Source organism: Fundulus heteroclitus, chromosome 1 (genome assembly GCF_011125445.2).
Source record: "Fundulus heteroclitus isolate FHET01 chromosome 1, MU-UCD_Fhet_4.1, whole genome shotgun sequence".
Taxonomy (NCBI): Eukaryota; Metazoa; Chordata; class Actinopteri; order Cyprinodontiformes; family Fundulidae; genus Fundulus; species Fundulus heteroclitus.
In genome coordinates this window covers 6,286,897-6,306,745 of record NC_046361.1, presented here as the reverse complement: position 1 = coordinate 6,306,745, position 19,849 = coordinate 6,286,897, and the positions used below count along the sequence as shown (strand labels likewise).

The 19,849-nt window shown below is 37.6% G+C and overlaps 1 protein-coding gene across 1 annotated transcript in view; it reads right to left on the bottom strand.

The window, feature by feature from the left end:
* The window catches only part of LOC105934233 (copine-9), a 131,598-nt gene that overhangs the window by 29,883 nt on the left and 81,866 nt on the right, over nt 1-19,849 (bottom strand). Inside the window, 7 exon segments of the mRNA XM_036124875.1 lie at nt 3,625-3,752; nt 5,989-6,170; nt 12,541-12,587; nt 13,029-13,090; nt 13,332-13,385; nt 16,488-16,563; nt 16,844-16,885. Coding sequence (XP_035980768.1) covers nt 3,625-3,752; nt 5,989-6,170; nt 12,541-12,587; nt 13,029-13,090; nt 13,332-13,385; nt 16,488-16,563; nt 16,844-16,885 — 591 coding nt within the window.

Genomic DNA, 19,849 nt, shown 5'->3' with positions numbered 1-19,849 from the left:
CACAACCTTAATATGTTACTTTGTTAAAGCACATTTTGATTGTTTCAATATTTAGTTTTCTTGACTTCAAGCCTCCAATTAGTTATAGAGAATTTGACTGAGTGAAATAAAGTTTAACTGTTCTGGTAAGATTTTTCATTTGCTCATTTACCTCCTTCAGCTGAAGCTAGAGATTTCAGAAATGTTACAAAGGCATCAGTCAGGAAGAAGGCAAATCTTTCTCACTATCGCGTATATACCCTGGGGTCCATTTTACATCACAGATCTGATTGTTTCATATTTTCCTTACAGAGCTCTTCACCTCACAGGTCTACTGGTGGTTCTTACAGTCTCCTAAAGTAGAATGGGAGGCAGATCTTTAAGTTATCAGGCTCCCCTCCAGTGGAACCAACTCCCAGTTTTGGTCTATGAGGCAGACACCCTGTCTACTTTTAAGACTAGGCTTAAAACGATCCCAAGCTATTTCTGTAAACGTTGCTATAGGCTTCATTTTTTGTCCCGACGTTAAGTCAGGATGAAAAGTATTGAAATGGGCAAGCCAGAGTCAAGACCTAAATCCAACCGAAAATCTGTGGGGTCATCTAAAGAGGGCTGTGAAAAGTTGTCCTCACAGTTTCCAAGATTTATGGAAGGCAGAGACAAATCAAGTCAATGTGTGATCAATCTTCACTAAGAAAAACTAAATGCTTAAAGGCTTTAGTTTAGTGTTCTGCAGATTTACGCAACAGGGATTTATGGAACCTACTTTTCTGACTTTTTTATTTTCCCTCAGTCAGATTTGTATTGTTATGTTGAGTTAAACAAGATATATGTCACAAAATGCAAAAAACATTTTGAAATGACTGTCATGGTCTGCGTTTTTACATAAGTAAAACATGGCAGGGCTTTGTAGACTTTTTAAAAGCTACAAAAATGGAACTTACTAAGCATAATAAGCTCTGTTTTTCCAACATCTCATGTTAAAATAATGAAAATACCATTAAAACAACACATTTTTCATCTCTTCTACTTGAAATATAAAAAAATCTAAAAGCAGAGAAATGAATAACAAAAACATGGAAGTTCAAAACATTTCAACCCAGTCTCTAAGATCCAAATTATTCTTTTTGCAGCATAGCTTTAGACAGAATTGGTACATTCCTGCTCGCAGTGGATGCATCATAAATGACATGCCAAATAATCGTTTGAAAAAAAAAAAGAAGAAACAATGAATATTGCATTTCCGACTAGAAACTGTTTAGCAGCATTTGTGGCATGTTTGTTTGACTGTGGGTAGAAAAGCATTATGTTCTGGTTGGGAGTTTACTGTTAGAAGGCTGAATGTTGCATCAATTTACTTGTCATCCCTGGCTGGATTACAGTTATGTTCAGATTGAAAGTACCATTTGAAAATAACCTTTAATCAGGTATTAAACATACTTTTCATTAAAAAAAAATTCTGTATCAAAAATGTGCTTTTATTAGTCTTGTGGTATTTTAAATCATTTTCGTTAGCTGTAGGTGAAAAATCATCATCATCAAGAACAGAAGTAAAGGCGTTGAAACAGCCTGTGTGTAAATAAAATATGTACTGTGTTTCACCACACTGATGTAGTTACTGAAATAAATGAACTATTTTATTGAATGTGACACTATATTAATTTGTGAGTTTATGGTGATGAACGTGTGCTTAGCTACACAATATTGTACCCAAACTCAACTCGGATCTTTGCTCCAAAACACAAAATTACTTGTATCAGCCATCTTTTCACAACTATTTACCACGTCATGTATTCTAAAAGTCCATTACACATCAACTAACAGTCCATAAACAAAGGTCCAAAAGCAAGGATTGTGAATGTGGTATTTGCTCCAAGAATTTTGATTAGGATGCAAATCACAGATCAGTCTCCACTCCGAAGTTCAGGGATAATGAAAAGAGCTCCACTCCCCAAACAGAAGAGGACATTGTAACAACATTTTAGGCATTTAATGGCAGTGCAACATGAAAATGCTAATTAAAGTGAACTGGTATTATTCAAAGGATTTGGAGGAAACAGCCGAGATCAATCTAAAACCACGAATACATTCTGCTTTTGCCTAAAGATGCAGAACAACCAGGTTCCACAACAGCTTCATTCCACATGTTATAAGACTGCTAAACTCCCCATAACCCCCCCCCCCTCCCATACATACAAAATGAGTCACTTGACATGGACAATGTGAACTCTGTTGTCATAATTTGGGTTTTTGTTTATTTTCGCCATTGGACTTTTCTGGAATTTTCTCATTTAGCCTGTCACCCCTCAGCCACCAGCCATCATCCAATCAGAATTCCAACCACCACCCTGTTCTAGATCATCTCCTCCTGTTTCCACTAGTTAGTTACTTGGCTCACCTGTTTACCAGCCTACCTTCCTCTGCCAACTCTTCCCTGTCAGAATGTCTCTCCGCACTTCTCTCTTCGCTGCTCTCTTCTCGTGTTGGATCGCCCAGTGTGATGAGCCCTTTGCTACCAAGTACTTTATGATCAACCAGTTTGACTTCTCAGTTAAGTCGACTGCGTCTGCGTGCTGCAGTTCTGCCTGCTTTCCCGTGAGTTTCAGTCCTTTGTTCTGCCTGTTCTGGTGGTTTCCCGGCCTACATCGCTCGGTTTGGTCTCTCCCTACCTGCATCATCTGGTCTTCTCCTCATCACTGCCTGCCTGCACTGTCTGCCAACATTCATCTGCCAAGTGTGATTCTATTTGTCTGGCTCACCCACTACTATTCATCATTCTCACAATAAACCTTTTAATCGTAACTCTGTGTCTGGCTCAATATCGGGTTCACTTGCAGTAATCCTTACATCTATGGCATTAAGTAACAGTACCATTTGCACCATTATATGGTCTGTTCATTGTTGCAATAAATCCTGCTGCTACATATACATTGTGTTACACATAACTTTTCTGTACATACAAAATATCCTCTTTGGATTGCTGCAACATTCCTGACAAATGACAAATTCTTATATTTATAATATAAATATACATTTCTGTTTCGTCTTGGGTTTCTACTCTTAGCCTTACAATGACATTTCACTCAAATGTACATTGTGAATGTGGAGTTAAAGTGTAAAGTTCTGGTAATTTCTTTTCAAGAAGTAAAAGAATGTGAAAAAGAAAGTAAGATGCTACCAATTGTTACCAGAAAAAGAAAACAGTTAAGTTTTTAAAGCCTATTAGCATTTTTCACATTAAGACATTTTGTGAAATGACATTTGGCTGTTTAAATGAGCAAGTGCAAGTTACAGGGTTTTTGCAGAGGTTTGCAAATTGAATGCCCAGAGAATAGGTTTTAAACTTCTAAATGATCCATCCTTTACAAAGTTTGAAACTCATTTAAAATGTCTAATCGAGCCACATACCACAGATTCTTAAACAAGAATAGGGCATGGTAGAGAAGTATGTGAAAAAGAAAATTATGCAAACCATGCAACGAAAACCAGATACTTTACTAATTTCTAAATTAATAACCTAAAGCCCTCCCCAAATTAAAGCGTTCTTTTATTTGACATTTAGGGATGAACTAGATGCGGTGGGATTAAACTAAAAGGAATGTACATATCATCAGTTTAAAATGTAGGATTCACTTTTGAGCTTACTTTGCTACTTTGTTGATAACTGGTGCGAAGTTAGTGGGTCCATACAGCTGCACTGTCCTTAGGCTTTGGAAATAGGCTTCCAGAACGCCCTCTATGCCTACACAGTTAGGATGATCGCCGTCGCCGTTCTGTAACACAGAGCACACAGCATTCACACACTGTACAACAAGGAGATCGGCACACGGGGAGGAAACTATTCTACTCAGGAGGATGGTTGTGTGCGGATTTTCAACAAATACTGTGTTATTCTGTTTTACTTCCTAAAAGTGATCTCACACAGATTAAATAAACTTGTAAATGCGTTTTAGGAGTTGCTGGGCTTCTTCATATTTTATAACTAAGCCTGATTTTGCTGCTAAATTTGGACAGGCCATTAGAATAGCAAAACATAATGTTTACTTAGATTTTTCTGGGGTGAAATTGGAAGACAATCGTTAGCCAACCTGAACTAGTTTTAAAAAGATGTGGATGTTGATCTAGTGTTTGGATGCATATTGCCAAAGATGGTGTTATCATGTTGGGAATTAACCACCTCAATAAACAGTTCATAGCTTCAAACAGTAATTTTCTAACTTCTTCACCCAGCTGTCTGTGCTGCAGTACGAATGTGAGCATGTACATGAGCATGTGAAGCTTATATTCCAACTTAGTTTTTTGTTGTTCTTCTGCTTTACAGGAGTGATCCAGCTGGCGACACATTTGTTCACATTTCTGCTCATGGGAAGTTGCCCTTGACTGTGTAAAATTATGCATTGAGTCGAATTTCTTTGGATCACAATATGCTGATGTAGTATTTGATTCAAAGCTTTATCTTAGTCAGTCAACACTAGAATCAAGAATGAAGAGTCTTTATTCTCACGACGTGTTACCATAGCGGACATTTTGATGAGACGCACAGATTACAGATTACACACAGGCACAAGAGATAATATTTTAACACACTGTAATTTTTCTTTTTTTAAGAACATTACAAACAGTCACATTTCTTTGTCAAATATAATTGAGACAAATAGATGAGAGAGATGGTGCAAATTTTAATCTTTTCCAATTGTTTATCACAGGAATACAGTGTACCTACTGGTCTCTTTGGCAGAATTATTTCTACCTAAAAGAAGCAAATAAAAGAAACTAACAAATAGAAAAACTAAGCAGGGACTTACATCTTGTACACTTGTCACAAGTCCACAACACTAAAATATAAAATAATTAGTTTTTTGGCAGTAGCAGAACCGAAATGATAAAAACTAATGGGCCTGATTTATAGTAAAAAGATATATACGTATATATGTATATATAATAATTGTTTTTTTAACAATTATTATTGTATTTTATACCTGATATGGTCTTTCTCTTTGACCTATTCATAGGAGAACATACTGTCCACCATCCATTCAGGTAAACCAATATAAGTTTGTTCTAACATCACTTCACAGCTGTTTCAGATGGAAATCATGACACTGAACCTCGCCTCTGATTCATAGCTTGAAGTTTCTCCGTTCCATAAATGAATCAGACCTTGCAGAAGCTACAGATCATATGCTGACATGCACTTCTAACAACTAAAGTCACATGCTAATGTTTAGCTCAATTGTGACTTTGAGAAAATGTAAGAAAAGGTTAGTAATCATGCAACCACAGCAGTTGCCCGACCCGAATGCATGACAATATAAATAATGCAGGGAAATAAATGCTTTAGAGATTTGGAACAAATTATGTGTGTTTCCGTAACATAACATCAGTTGGGATAATATGTATCTAATGTAGCACCAGCAAATTGTCAGGTCTTTTAAGGTATTTGGAGAATTGAGATACTACTACTATTTATGAGTTCTTAGTAAATAGGTAAAAAGATAATTGAATTTTTTGTGGCCCATGAGTACTTTAACTTCAGAATGTTTTTGCCCCATGGTGAGAAATATGTACACCACCATCTCTGGCTATTCATAAACAAAGAGGCCTTTTATATGAAAGCATGTTAAAAGAAAAAGGTGGTACTCAAGGTAACAACATGTTCTTCTGTAATACAAGAAAATAAATACACTTTGTCTACTGACCTTTGCAAAGACAGCACTTTGTGAGAGGCTTGTAAAATGTATCAACAGTTACCTTGTATTTAACAAGACATGCCCCTTAGTTTCATTTGAGTTTAGCATCCAGGAATTTTGTGACTATCTGCCTTCATCCCCCGGGGGAGGGAGCGAGGAGGAAGTGGAGAGGTTGCTGGGAGATTCCCGCTGGCAGGCAGATGAGCCATCGCCTCAGCTTGTGCGCCCAGCTGTTGCTACAGCTACATGTCCTGGTCCAAGCCAACTGTGCGGACGTGTTTCGCAAGTGTGAATTTGTACGGTCATGTGTACGTCTTACCAGTGGGAAGGCGTGGGAGATTTTGCCATCAGGGGGCAGCTTAGCTCCGAAACCATAGGCAGGAAAAAGCTTGTCACTGTCGTAGTCCTGGATAATCTCCCCCACTGCTTTCAGGGCCATGGCGTATGCGTTCATCTGGTATGGACTCATGTAGTGGAGAGAGGTGGGCTGGGATGGATTACCTTAGAAGACACACATTCCCGAAAACACAAAACAATTGGCATGAGCATGAAGACATCCCCATCCTTTTTATTGAGGGTTTGCACCTAGATCAAAATGTTCTATCTGTTGCTCTTCAAACACTGTCTGTAGTGGAATAACAACACAGATCCTGGCACAAATCATGCGATTAGGAGAACAATGCTTCATGTTCTTGACCTCCTGAACAGTATGGTAAAACTACTTCACAGGACAGCCCCTGTTTGGCGAGTGTTCTCTTTGTTTCATGTTTCTTTCTATGGTCTTGCTTATTTTTGTAAGGTTATCATGAATGATGTGAGCACCAAGGGCTTAACAAACTGTACCTAACCGTACCTGTAACCCTGGTGTACCTAGGGTTGAAAATGAAACAGTTTCTTACTCTGCCACTCTTCTTCTGCTAAGCAGACACTTATTTTCTCTTTAGCAATCTACCGTCTTCAAAAGGACAATTTGACAGTTTAAAATGAAAACACTTTGCTGTGTCTCTTTTTAAATGCCTGATTGCCCCCAAACTTTTGTACATCAAGTTCTTTTTTTCTATTGCTTAAGGTGCCAAACAGTTTTAGCACTCAGAACTCTGAGTTTCTACATGCTTTCTTTGTTAATGATGTTCTTTGGGTTGTTACACCATGTCTAAATACAAGGTGTATGACCCCGAAAGCTGTCATGATTCACATGCATGCCAGTCCATGGTAAATAACGCTATTGAAATCTATGATCTTTGTCTGCTAGTTTAGAAGTCAGGAAGCTTTAAAAACAAATTAATCCTTGGCCCTTTTTATAGAATGACATGTTTAAACATTGAATTAGAGACATTGTTAGCGTTTTGGCATAGTCTCGCTCAAAAAAAAAAAAAAAAAGTTGAACATCATTTGAATAAATAGGAGATACAGTTCCTTCCTTCATCCCTGTAAACTGTAACCTGTTTGAATGGTGGCTTGGAATAGAGTGTGGATGGGCTGAGAAACACAGAACCATAAGAAAGCCAAATTGGATGTATCAAGCTGATCAACTTAATCAGGATTTAGAGGCAATGTTTTATTGCCAATTGCTGCATATCGAAATGTAAGCAGCGATAATGGTTTATGGGAGTGTATATCAATTTATTCAGCAGGAGACTCACTGTAATTCAAGTTGTGGTTGACACAAGAGATCTTTGAGGTTTTATTATAGTGGTTTAAATGACTTATGCTAGTTTCTTTGGCAGTTTATTTTTCCCTTTCTTCTGCTTTCTTCCAAACTTTCCTTCGACTTAGGTCTGGAATTTAGAAGCACAAATTGTATGCAATATCCTTTTTGCTTAGATTCTTCTCAAGGTTTTCCTATTGTACAATATGTAGGTGTATTAACACTGCTTGACAATCAGAAAATATCATCTTTAAATGCCTTCTTAATGCAATCTGAACTAAGGTTTTCACTTTTTTAATCATTAATTGCACCTTTGAAGTAACATCTGTTGACACGATTTAGGTCCTAAGTGCACCATAAGAAACAGCTGATTTTCAAATGTGAAACCTAAGAAATCACAATTAAACAGTTAGGAGATGAACAATGTCTAGAAAACACCAGCGTGGGGCTAACTGGTCTTTCTGTCCATTACAGGTGTTCCCAAGAAGCACGCAGCCTTGGTATTCTCCACACAGAGCTGCTATAAATTAATGTGAAAACCAATTGCTGCCCGAGAAAACCAGAAACTTAAGGAAAATCACATCTTTTATATTTTTAAAATAAAAAAAATGGGTCAATAAGATTATGAAGAGAGGTTATGACTTTATTATTTTACTTGAGCATTTACCAACAAAAAAGATTATAGCACATATAATAGTATTGCTCACAATTTAATGTCATCTCTCATTCCTAGTCTTTGGAAGAGATTGTCTGAACTCTCTCTTCTGTTCTGAGCATCCTGCTTTTAAAGGACATGAAAAGGATACAGTAATGCGTTTCCCCTTACCTAATTGCACTTCCAGCTACTCTGCTGGTGTGCGATGTGCCTTCGGACAACATAAACACCAAATAAGTTCACTCTATTTGGTGTACTGTGCTCATCTGACAACATGCTTCAGGCAAGCATGTTCATTTCAGTGATGGGCTCAAAAATAAGAATGTTTATCTGTATATCTGTAATGATGAGAAATCGCACTGAATAGGAAAGAAAAAAGGACATTAAAATGATTTGTATTATAAAAGTAAACTGTTGCCTAACTTGGTTGAAAAGCAGTTGCAGAGAAATTGCCTTACAAAGTGATAGGGGTGTTAGATGAACTGCATGATAATCAAGTAATGTATTAACAGCTGAATATTTTGTGTTGAGCCAAATGTGTTATATACAACAAGCTCCACTGTGTTTGCACATTAAAGTTACAATCTTTAGCTTCCGTTATTGATCTATAGAGCAAGGCTCAGCATTTTAATTTTGTATACTGATGAGATGTGCAAACAGATTAAAATGACCTAATTAAGCACATAACCGAATTAGTATTTATGGATGTAACTTGACCTGCAGATATTTGGTTTCATAATCCTGATTTGTTTTAAAAGGTATGGGCTATATAAAAAAAAAAAAAATCACCATAAATAAACATAACGGATGATTAACATCGAACGTGGGGTAAGTTGGTATTTTTATCCCTTAATGATTTAGCGGGTTGGTTTACAAGAAAACAGAACAGTCGTTATCTTATGGTAGTTTCATTTTAATAGAGCCCAAAAGATATGAACTAAAGTCCCAAAAGATATCATTAAATTTAAGTAACTTGCTTGTCATGCATTGAAAGTAAGCTCTTTATTCACGAAAAACTCAAATAGGTTTCTGTGTGGCACAAAGATCAATCTAAAACAAATCTGTCTACAGAATCTATTTCTTTTATCCCAACTTCTCGACCACCTTGGGCGAGTCACAGAGCTGTCCGCCGACATCAGCAAAAAGACTGGACAAGGCTGGATTGAACTCCATGACCAACAGCAGAACAATATGAGGCTGACAGCCATAGATGTGATAACTAGGAGATACAATAAGAATGTAATAACTATCCATTGCCCTCTGTCTACAGCTCAATAAAAGGACTTGTGTCATTGGATGAGGGTGAATATGAGAGGAGGGATGAGCCCGCAGCAGGCAGTTGGGCCCACAGTGACCAAAAAGACAAGTTGTAACACCCTGCATGCACAGTTTCCAAACTGTGTATGCAGTTCTTTGAGAAAAGAACCGCTGGTGGTATTTTGGCTGCCTTTGGTGGTTCTTAAGTGGTTCGCAGAAGAGATGCTGGATGCAAGGTAAATACAGATGGATTGCTTTTATTACCTGACCCAATAAGGGACAACTGTCAAAAGTATGAACTGAGCAGATTTATCTTTTCTCCATTATAAACTTAAAATTTTAATTTACAAAAACTTTCAGTATGAGCTAAAGTAGGGACAGCGAATCAGAAATGAACACCGTTGGCTGGTGCCGTGCTCTGTTTGTGTCTACAGTTAGTTCTTGGTTCTGAAAATGTTGTAACTCGTAAAAAGGAAGAAACAAAAGCAGCATTTTTGAAATGTTATGTTTGTCATTGTGGCATATCTCACATAGAGTCAAAATGAATGGCAGTTCTAAGGGTATCGACATTTTGGTAGTTCTAGTAATAAAATCCGGAAATTGTCAATTACAAGTAAAATGAGAAAACTAATTAGTCACATCTTTTATCAAATCAGTTAGTGAAAATGGCTAAAAATGTTTTTTCCACTTATCGCAATTATTTTCTGTCGTAAGATATCTGTCAGCAGGTTGGTAATAAAAAAAAAAAAACTGGTAGAGATGTGAGAACCACTCACCCCACCTTCTGAAATTGAGATCAAACCTAATTTATCTGTGTTGAAAAAGTGTTCAGAATTGCAATGCTCAGTGACCAGGCTAAAACATTTTTTTACACGTCATGTTATTTAAAATTAACAGTTTCTGTATTTTTATAATTTAAAGGGTAGCTCACCTGAAAATAAACTTATTTTCTTTTTTTTGCTAACAAACTGCATACATCAATATCTTATTCTGCTGTCTACATGCCACTTTCCCTCATCCTGACCACAGCCCCGAGCTCCCACACATACCTGTGTCTCCTGGAACCACCCACTTTAGTGGAATTCTCCAAAACTTGTCTAGGGGTTAGGGTTATGCCTTCATATCGAGTGAGTTACACTTTAAGCATCATCTACAACACTAAAGGAGGTTAGTTAATATTTCCCTTTATATTTCCACAGAGGGGAAATGTGTCCCTGAGTTTAACCCATCCCCAGCAGTGCGTTGCCAACACTGAATAGTGCATGGGAAGCAATCTATGATCAAGGCTCTTGCTCAGGGACCCAGAGTGACAAACTGATTTTCGAACCAACAATATTTGCAGCCTCCCCAAAATGCAAACACCCAGCTCCCTTACCACTAGGACATCATGTCTATGTATGTGTATGTATCCCATGATGACATCCAAATCATCAGAAAAACAAATACACTATATTGACTGTGGCTATTCATTAGCCTAGTATGAAATGCAGCCAAAGAACATTTTGATTTGGGAGTTGGTAAAGGACTGTGCGGATGTAGCCCTTAGCAGACTCATATTTTACACTGAGTCAAAACAGATGGCAGTTCTAAGCGTATTGGAATTTTGGCACTTTCAATAACACTTGAAAATCGTCAATTACAAGTAAAAGCAGAAAACAAATTAGTCACATCTTTTTTTTATCAAATTAATTAGTGAAAAGAAATTAGTCACATTTTTTAGCAAATCAATTAATGAAAATGGCTTAAAAAAGCTTTCTCCCCTTAACTCAGTTCCTTTCTGCTGTCGTAAGATATCTGTCAGCAGGGTTAACCCCAACCCTAACCACCTGTGGCAAAGATTTGAGAACCACTGCAGCACACCTTAATAGCTTGAAATCTATAGAAGGCACAGAATTTAAGTTTGCTAGAAAACATGAAAATGATTCAAAGACGCCTTCTGAGGAAGAAAGATTAGACCAAACTCATGCCATTGTTCATTTGACATTCTCACAACCAATTTTTGCTGCCATCACACGGACAACGCGCCCATCGTGCCCAACATGCCGAACGTGCCCAGCTTACTTCACCACATTATCAAAGAGGAGGAACGTCTCTTTGCTTGGTTCTTCCTGTCTGTTTAACTCACAATGGTGGACAAGGATTTTACTGAGCGAGTCCAGGTGCTGTAGCGCAGAACGCCAAAACAGTCTATTTGTACTGTCTATATATTTAACATAAAAAAAAAAAATCACTTAAATAAATGAACGAGGAGGACCCTAACAAGATGTAAATTGAAAGAAAAGTTCAGATTGTTGAACTCGTGAGAAATTTCCATTTGCTCTAGAGCAGGGGTGTCAAACTCATTTCTATATCGGGCCACTATGGCAACGTGAAGTCATAAAAAGGGCCGGTTACACATATATAGATGACACTTTTGATTTCATAATTACATTTCAGTTCACATAAAAATGTAAAATAAAAGTAGCTCAGTTTACACAGTTTATGATATTAGGGTGAGTTACACTTTAAATTCTCATCATTTTCCATTACTTTTGCCCTTTTTGGGTCCACTTTGCATGGCTCTTGAGGACCGGATAAATTCCCTTGACGGGCCGGATTCGGCCCGCAAGCCTAGAGTTTTACACATGTGCTCTAGAGTAAAGGTGCTAAGGGGCCCAATTCGCACCACTTGGAAAGCACTGTTCACTTCGCCGATCGTTAATTTGCTCCTGATCACGCCTTTACATAGGGTCAGCATGTAAATCATGTGCGCCATTCGCCTTGTTCAGGTTAGGTGTGAACACACCTTAAGACCAGAAGAACAACAACGCCACAGTCAAGCATGGAGGTGGAGCCATCATGCATTAGGCATACAGGACAACTTCACTCCGTCGAGGCACCAATAGACAGACCCATCTACCAATAAAACAATCTTCTAAACTTCCCTAAAGTTCAGTTGCAGATGGATCAATGCCCTAAAACATAGCAGGACTAGCCAAGACAAATGGCTCAAGAATTAATGCTAATTAATGCTATTAATGCGTGCTAATTTTGGTGAGGGAAATGTCCTTCTGCTGCTCATGCCAACAAAAGTTTCTCTACCAAATTCTAAGTTATGTTTTACTTCAACACCAAATTCTACTAACTTTTATGCATAATCTTTTTATTCTTCCTGGATGTTTGGCTGATATGTTGTATTTAATAAAACTAAACTGTCATGAAAATTAGACTGTTAATTCCGTTGAAAATGAGGAACATGACAGAATGAGCAGAGATCAAAATTGAATTTCGTCTCCTGTTTGTCTGTGAAAGGACACCATTCAGTAACTTACCATTGGATGCTGTAAAGTCAATAGCTACTGTGAAGTTTAGTTGGGTCCTGTTGCATATAGAGTGAGAACAACAGAGAACATAATGTGCTTCAGTAAACTTGAAAAAGATTATATGTTCAACACACAGCACACCAAAAATACACACTGCAATTCAATCAGCTTCTGGTTGTCTGGTTGGGTACTAATTGGTATGGCATGACAACAGCCTGTACACTATTCTGTAGGTTTAATTGGATAAAAAAAGATAGTAATTAAAGGTGGACTAAATAAATTAGATAACTGTAAATTGTATTTACCGATGCAAGCTTCCTCAGTAAACAATCGATTCAGAACAAACATGAATTTAATATTATTCCTACAAGTGAAATCTCATCAAATCTCCTTTTGTCAAATACACACACGGACAGCTACACACAGAGGTGCAAACAAGCAAACACAGGGTCTGCTGACTTGTGCTGTGAGAGTGGGCTAATTTTCATTCCACTCACCCTCCGCGGATGAAATCCACAAAGGTATACTCCGACTCCACTTTGAAGGACAGCAGAGTTACCTGGCAAACACAAACACACACACGCATACCATCACACAGACGGCGGTGAGATGAACGGAGGAGGACGGTGGAAGGGGCGCGGGAAGAGAAAAAGGTAAAGAGACTAAACAGTTGACCAGACAGCTTGGGAGTCAATGAGAGGAACAGGTCCAAGAGGTGAAAAATATATTTCTTAAAAAACTAAGAACATGGTGGGTTACAGGAAAGGATAGAGAGTTATGGCCAACAAAGGTGCACTTACAGTCCCAGAATTGATGTATTTCTTCTTTTTGCCTTTCTTCTTGGGATTTAAAACCTGCAGATGAAAGGAAAAGTCATTTAGTGGTTGAGAAAATTATTGTAAAAAAAACCTTTATACTCTGGAAGGATGCCTAAAAATGAGCATGACTAATTCAGCAGATTCAGAAATGAATGTTTTATTCCCTGCAGACAATAAAATCCATCCATCCATCCATCCATCCATCCATCCATCCATCCATCCATCCATCCATCCATTAATTCAGGAGGAGGGTTCTAAGAGACTATTACTTGTCTTTTCATTTGCTACAGTCTTAATATTAATGTGTTTTCTCTGAACCAAGCGTTCCTCTGTTGAACAGAATTTAATGAGCTGTGAGCCTTAATGGAGTTAGCAGTTCAAGAGTTTAATGGCTAATTGGTGAGCTTGTGTACGTACATATTTTCAAGCAAAACAAAAACCATTGAGAAGTTCTCTTTAATGAATAATGCTGTTTATTCCTTTGTCTTCCTGAGACACATTCGCATTTAGTTCTGCAGCTCATCTAAAAAATAAATAAATAATAAAATAAAAATAAAAATTAGAATCTTTAAAGAAATCTGATTATATATATATATATATATATATATATATATATATATATATATATATATATATGTATGTATATGTATGTATATAAAAAATTAAAAGTAGGGAAGCATTTGTATTCAGCTCCCCTGAGTCAATGAGTAATGTGCAAAGACCCTTTTCTTACCACAGATATTTTTTTTACGTGCAGGTCAAAAGGTATGATGGTAGCAACATTTGCTGTGTCCCTGTAAGGCTTGCAGGACTACACATTAGGCTTTTTTCTCTGGCACCCTTCATGCCACTCTTCCTCAAGGGCTGAATCTGTGGAGTGCGCAACTAGTAGTTATGATGAAATCAGAGTCTTCCACTTGAGCTGTGGATCTCTGCAGCTCCTCCAGAGGTAGGAAGCTGGAATTAAGCCACCAACCTCCCGATTCAATGCCAACTACTCTCCCCACTGAATCAAGCTGCCCTATTTTTTCTTTTTTTATGTATTGAGGGTTGACCACCTATGGTCCCATATAAAAAGAAAAAGGTGTCTAAAATCTTAGTTAGGAATATAAAACCAAAGGCTGTCAGCAATAGCTTTCTTTATTTCTAATTGTTGCATAGTATTATGAATAAGAGCTTCAACAAATGTTTGAGTAGTGACACAGTCTTGTTCATGTATTTTGGGTTTAAAAGTCTTTCTTCTGTCTTAGAAATGATTAGCAGTCCACATAGATTGGGCTGTGAAAAACAAATGTTTTTGCTTTGTTGTTACACATAGATAATATACAAGAATATTAATGTAGTTCTCAAATTATTAGATATCTAAACCAACCTGCCCCTCCATGAAAACATATGTGGCCCATAAACCTTTGTGACAGAGACTGCCATGAAGTGTTTGTGGTAACTGACAATGAGTCTTTTACATAGCCATGGAGAAACTTTGGCCCACTGTTTTGTGCAAAATTATTTTCATAAAATTCAGCGACATCAGAGGATGTTTAAGCATGAATGGATTTTATAAACTCAAGCAGCATCTTGATCACAATAGAGTTAAGAAGGCTCTGATGGATGGCATACTCCAGAAGCTTGCTGTTGTTGTTGGAGATTGCGTGGTGGCTGTGTTACGATGCTCAAAGTGGTGTTTTGCTTGTTTCATGCATGTCTGAGGAATCCTTGTAATTTGTGGTCTCAGAGCAGCATCAAATGAGCGACCATGACCGGGTCTACATACAGCTGTCATCCCCCCCCCCCCCCCCCCACACACACACACACACACACACAGAAAGTACCTACGCTGACCGTGTTGTCCCTACCTAGTAGACAACACATCCACTTTCTTCGATCGGTGATGAGAGGCAGACCGCGATCATTTCTGCTCAAAGTTTAGACAAAGTGGCTCTTTTAGCATCTAATCTACAGTGTCCAAAAACTGTTATTTTTTATCGTTTTAGCCTATATGAGTGATTAATATACTTAGGAATAATTTGGTTCCATGCTTTTTCCATTTGTTGATAATGTGGTTCAATGTAGTCCAATGTCTTTAAAGGTACATGGTGCAAATTTTTAAGTTAAATATAATTTATTTTCTACCCCATTCATGCCCGTACAATTGCCCAATGTGTAAAAAGAGTAATCCTCTATGTACTGCAGTTGCCTCTATAAAGTGGATTAGTCAGTTTATGAGAGAGTGATTTGGGCCAAATCCTCTAGGTGTGCGCATGGATGTGACATGATCTCATTCACCTGGCTACTTTGTTGAGTCTCCACCTCAATCGATACATTAGCGAAAGAACAGGGGCTAACTTCAATATTTGAAGCTTTCTTAGCTCAGAAGACATTACACCCTTTAAACAAAAAAAAAAAAACCTGTGCAGTCGCGCATGAACAACACTGGTGTCATTTCAACTTGTCGCCAGAGGGGACAGACTTGTGCAAAAACTCTGAAACTTGTACTATGCTCCTTAAAGAGATGGCTTTGTAACTCTCCAGAGACTTATAGATTTAAATTACTTTATTCCTTATTTTGTTTTTCAATTTCTTTAGATCAAGGAATAATATTTTGCCCTTTAAAGATCTTGTAGCATACTTAATGTTGTCTAACAGGTTCAGTTAAAATAAATTTTCACAGCATTGTATGTACAATCTGGACATGGTAGTGTAATGTTGATGTTTTTCTTTTATGGCGTACTTTGACCCTTTGTATAGTGGCAGAGTCAAAGGGTTCTGCTTTTACTACTACACCAGAATTACATTGTAAGCAAGACAAATTTTCTACGGTACAAGAAGTAAAGGTAAACTATTTCAGGTATAAGAAGTAAAATATGAAAAAGGGCAACCCACAGTAGTATGTTTTGTAAAGTTATAGTGTCCTAGATTATGCATCTCTTTTGAAAACTTAGGTCGAAGAATACAATTTTGGAGTAGTTTACTTTAATTTAAAAGCTGTTGTTTCATTTGAATTTCAGTCTACCATACTGAAAATTGTATAAGGCTCTCAGAGGGTTGTATAACTTCATCCATCTTGGAAGAATCTACCAGAAATAAACTGAACTAACAAGGCTGAATGAAATGAAAATAAACAAAAATAAGTATTTTCACCTCATAGACATTGAACTGATTCTGCCCCCGAGACAGCTCTCTGTAGCTTGTGGTGAACTCTCCAATGAAGTCATGGCTGCCCACAAAAAAACACACAAGTACCCATTCAGACAGGAAAGCAATAGAAAACATTTTATAAACTAACATAAATTGTTTTTTCCTCCAACCACATTTCCTTCTCGATTTGGCCAAACAGATTTTCACCATATTCTCCCACATTTTTTTCCTTGCAGAATTAAGGTTTAAACCCGTTTGCTTTTCTCAAAACTGTCAAATATATACACGTGGCATTTTATTTATGTGATGAATGTGAATCACGTGACTTTATAGTGCTCTGAATAAAAAAATGCTTTTACCTTCCATCTCGATCCCAGTCGTACACGTCTACTTTCACAGTCCTAAAAAAAATAAAAATTAAGCACAGAACATTCAACTTTTTTCTTTAAAATTTTCTCCATGCTACATATCTCTCTGCCTCTCAGAAAGAACAGCAGGTTCTGGTTCAAAAAGGGGGAGAAAATATTTTTTTCTTCATCATAGCAGGAACAATTACATTTAATGAATAAATGAGAAATCACACTGAAGAGGAGTGTTGGCACAGCGGGTTCTGGCTATTATCTGAACTCTGGGCCCAAACTAGTTTGCAGACAGAGAAAGAGAGAACAATTTGTATACTGTATCTAGGAAAGAATAATGAAGAAAAGATTTTTAGTTATGATATATTCACATAAACGTTACTCCAGTCTCATGTTTAACAGTCAGATGTAAAAGGTTTTTGTTCAGTTATGTGATATAGACAGCTTATATTTTACCTAAAATGTTGCAGGTTATTGAAAGTTATTAGCATATAGAGCAGGAACAACGCTTTTATATAAATCCCTCATGTAAAGACTTACAGCCTTTACTTTAAGACTTAAATAAATGACTTCAATGACAGAGTTTTAGGAAAGCTTTAACTTGCTAGTTTTCCGACATTTATGAAAATGGCAATAAAAAGCGACAGGTACAACAAAACCCATACATTTTCCATGGGTTTGTGTTGGGTCTTAGGGGTGGCTACCGCACAGACCTGGTAAACCCAAATTGCAGGTGAAGGTCAGCTAGGAATGTCTGCTGGAGAAACCTGTTGAATCAAGGATATTAAACTTTCACCCACAGGAGAAAATTTTTCATGCCATGAGAGGTTTAGGACATGGAATCTTAATTTCCCATGTTCAGAACCTAAATGGTCAGAAGCCGCTTCCAGAAGCAGTGGCCTGAAGGTTAGTGGTGACAGTAGAAGTGGCAATCACCCGCTGATGGTGGAAGACGTCAGGCTAGCTGAAGAATAAAACCTTTAGGGATTGCTTGTCCTTTGGGATTCCTGAAGCAGCTGTAAGGTATCAGGTCACCAGAGGGGCTGCAGCTGCTGTGATTTCAGAATCAAAAGATTGGACATGGGAGGAATATGGAGAGGCTAAGGAAATGGATTTCTGGCTGGCCTAAAGAAAGTTCTGCAAAATTGTTCAGCGACAGGATAAACAGGGATTGCTGGAAGCCTTGGAGTAGTGGAGGTTAGACTTGGGGAGCCATGTGCATGCCTGATGATGTTGTGGCACGAAAAAAAAAAAAAAAAAAAAAAAAACACTCAGTGCATTTGATTGTCAAAATTACACTGAAATTAGACGGTGAGCGTAATGGTGCTACGTGCTAAGCTAACAGTACGACACAGATGTTTGAGAGCAACACAGAAAGGTCAGTCTACTCCTGAACGTGTATCAGCGAAGTTGTTAACTGTCCACACAACATGAGCTAACACTTCACGGACAGCCCGAGGATGTGGTTCTGTCGCAGTCTGGGCTCCCCCTTCGAGCTGCACCACGCAACTCTCTGCTGCGTGAATGCATACTGTAACAGTGAAACAACATACACACATATGTGTTCAGCCTTTGTTGTCTGTAAGGTAATGTTTCGATTATTTTTTTAAGCGGTACAGGAGCAGCATATAGTTTTCACAAGACTAGAGAGCCCTCTTACGGTTGTAATATTTACTCCTTATGTTGGTCAGTATAAATTACCATTTAAAAACATGTTAAATATTTGACATATACGTCATATCTGACAATAGGTCGTAGGATCAGCCAAAGTATGAGTGAAAGTGGGACTTATAGACTGACAAAAAATACAATTTTAGCAAATGCACATGTAATTTCTTTAGATAAGTGATCACATTCCTCCCCTGATAAAATGTTTATGCAGGGATTTTCACTCTTTGGAAAAATAGTATTTACTTTGATAGTTTTGATACTTGTATCTGTTGTGAGTGTTTTGTGATCCTTTTTTTTTTTTTTTCAAGGAAATGTAGGGAGATAACTAAATTTACAGTGGCACAATACTTGGAGAATATGCCATTGCAATGCTGATACTAAACATTGCAGCTGTAAATATATTAATTAAACAAACTAAACAATGTTCTTTCTATTTCCATCTTCACTATGAATTAGTTTTAACCTGTCCCACCCGAAACAAAATATTACATCCAGGCATCTTAACCTCCCTTAAAATGTATCAGTTATTAAATACCATCATATAACCTTCCACCGGTAATAAGTCATGTGTGCATGGGTTTGCAAGGCGTTTTATAGCTATAGTTGTAGTACCGTACATTTCACAGATTAAATAGATTTAATGTAATATAATAGCTTAATATGAAAAAAAAAGTCTTCCCATATCCTGGTAATGTAAACGTCTTAGTCTATTTGTAGTAAAGAGATTAACACTGTATGGATGAAACTGATTGGATATCAGCAACAAATAGGATGAATGATGTTGCTTTAATAAAGATGACTAGTGAAGCAGGGTTAAGTGAGAGCTATCTGTATTTATCTGTTAAGATCCTTGCATTCAACTGATGTTGGGAGAAGCCTTGAAGCAGCCTGGTTTTCACTTCCACAAAGCCTCTGTTTGTTCTGGTACGCAATGATCTGCGTGCCGTGTGAAAGCTGACGGCCAAATTCATGCAGTGTTGTTCTATATCGTTTGCACAATGTAAATTCACATCAGTAGCTTTGACTTTCCATCCTAAACCTAAAAAAACAGTGTTCCATTCCCTGGATTCTTGCACCGAGCTTTTTGTTACGCATCCAATAATTTACCGTGGGAGCCTGCAATAAAGGCCGAATACACATCGCTTCACATCATACATGCATCTTTTAAAGGGTGAAAGCATAAGAAGTGGATTATAGGAGCAATTATTAAAAGAGTGGCACCGTGCACTATGAAGAGTACTGTATGTCACACCAAGAGGCCATTCCAACACTGAGCACGGTCCGCCCTGATTTGGTATGTATAACACAACGCGGTGTGAATACTGAGTCAGTCTC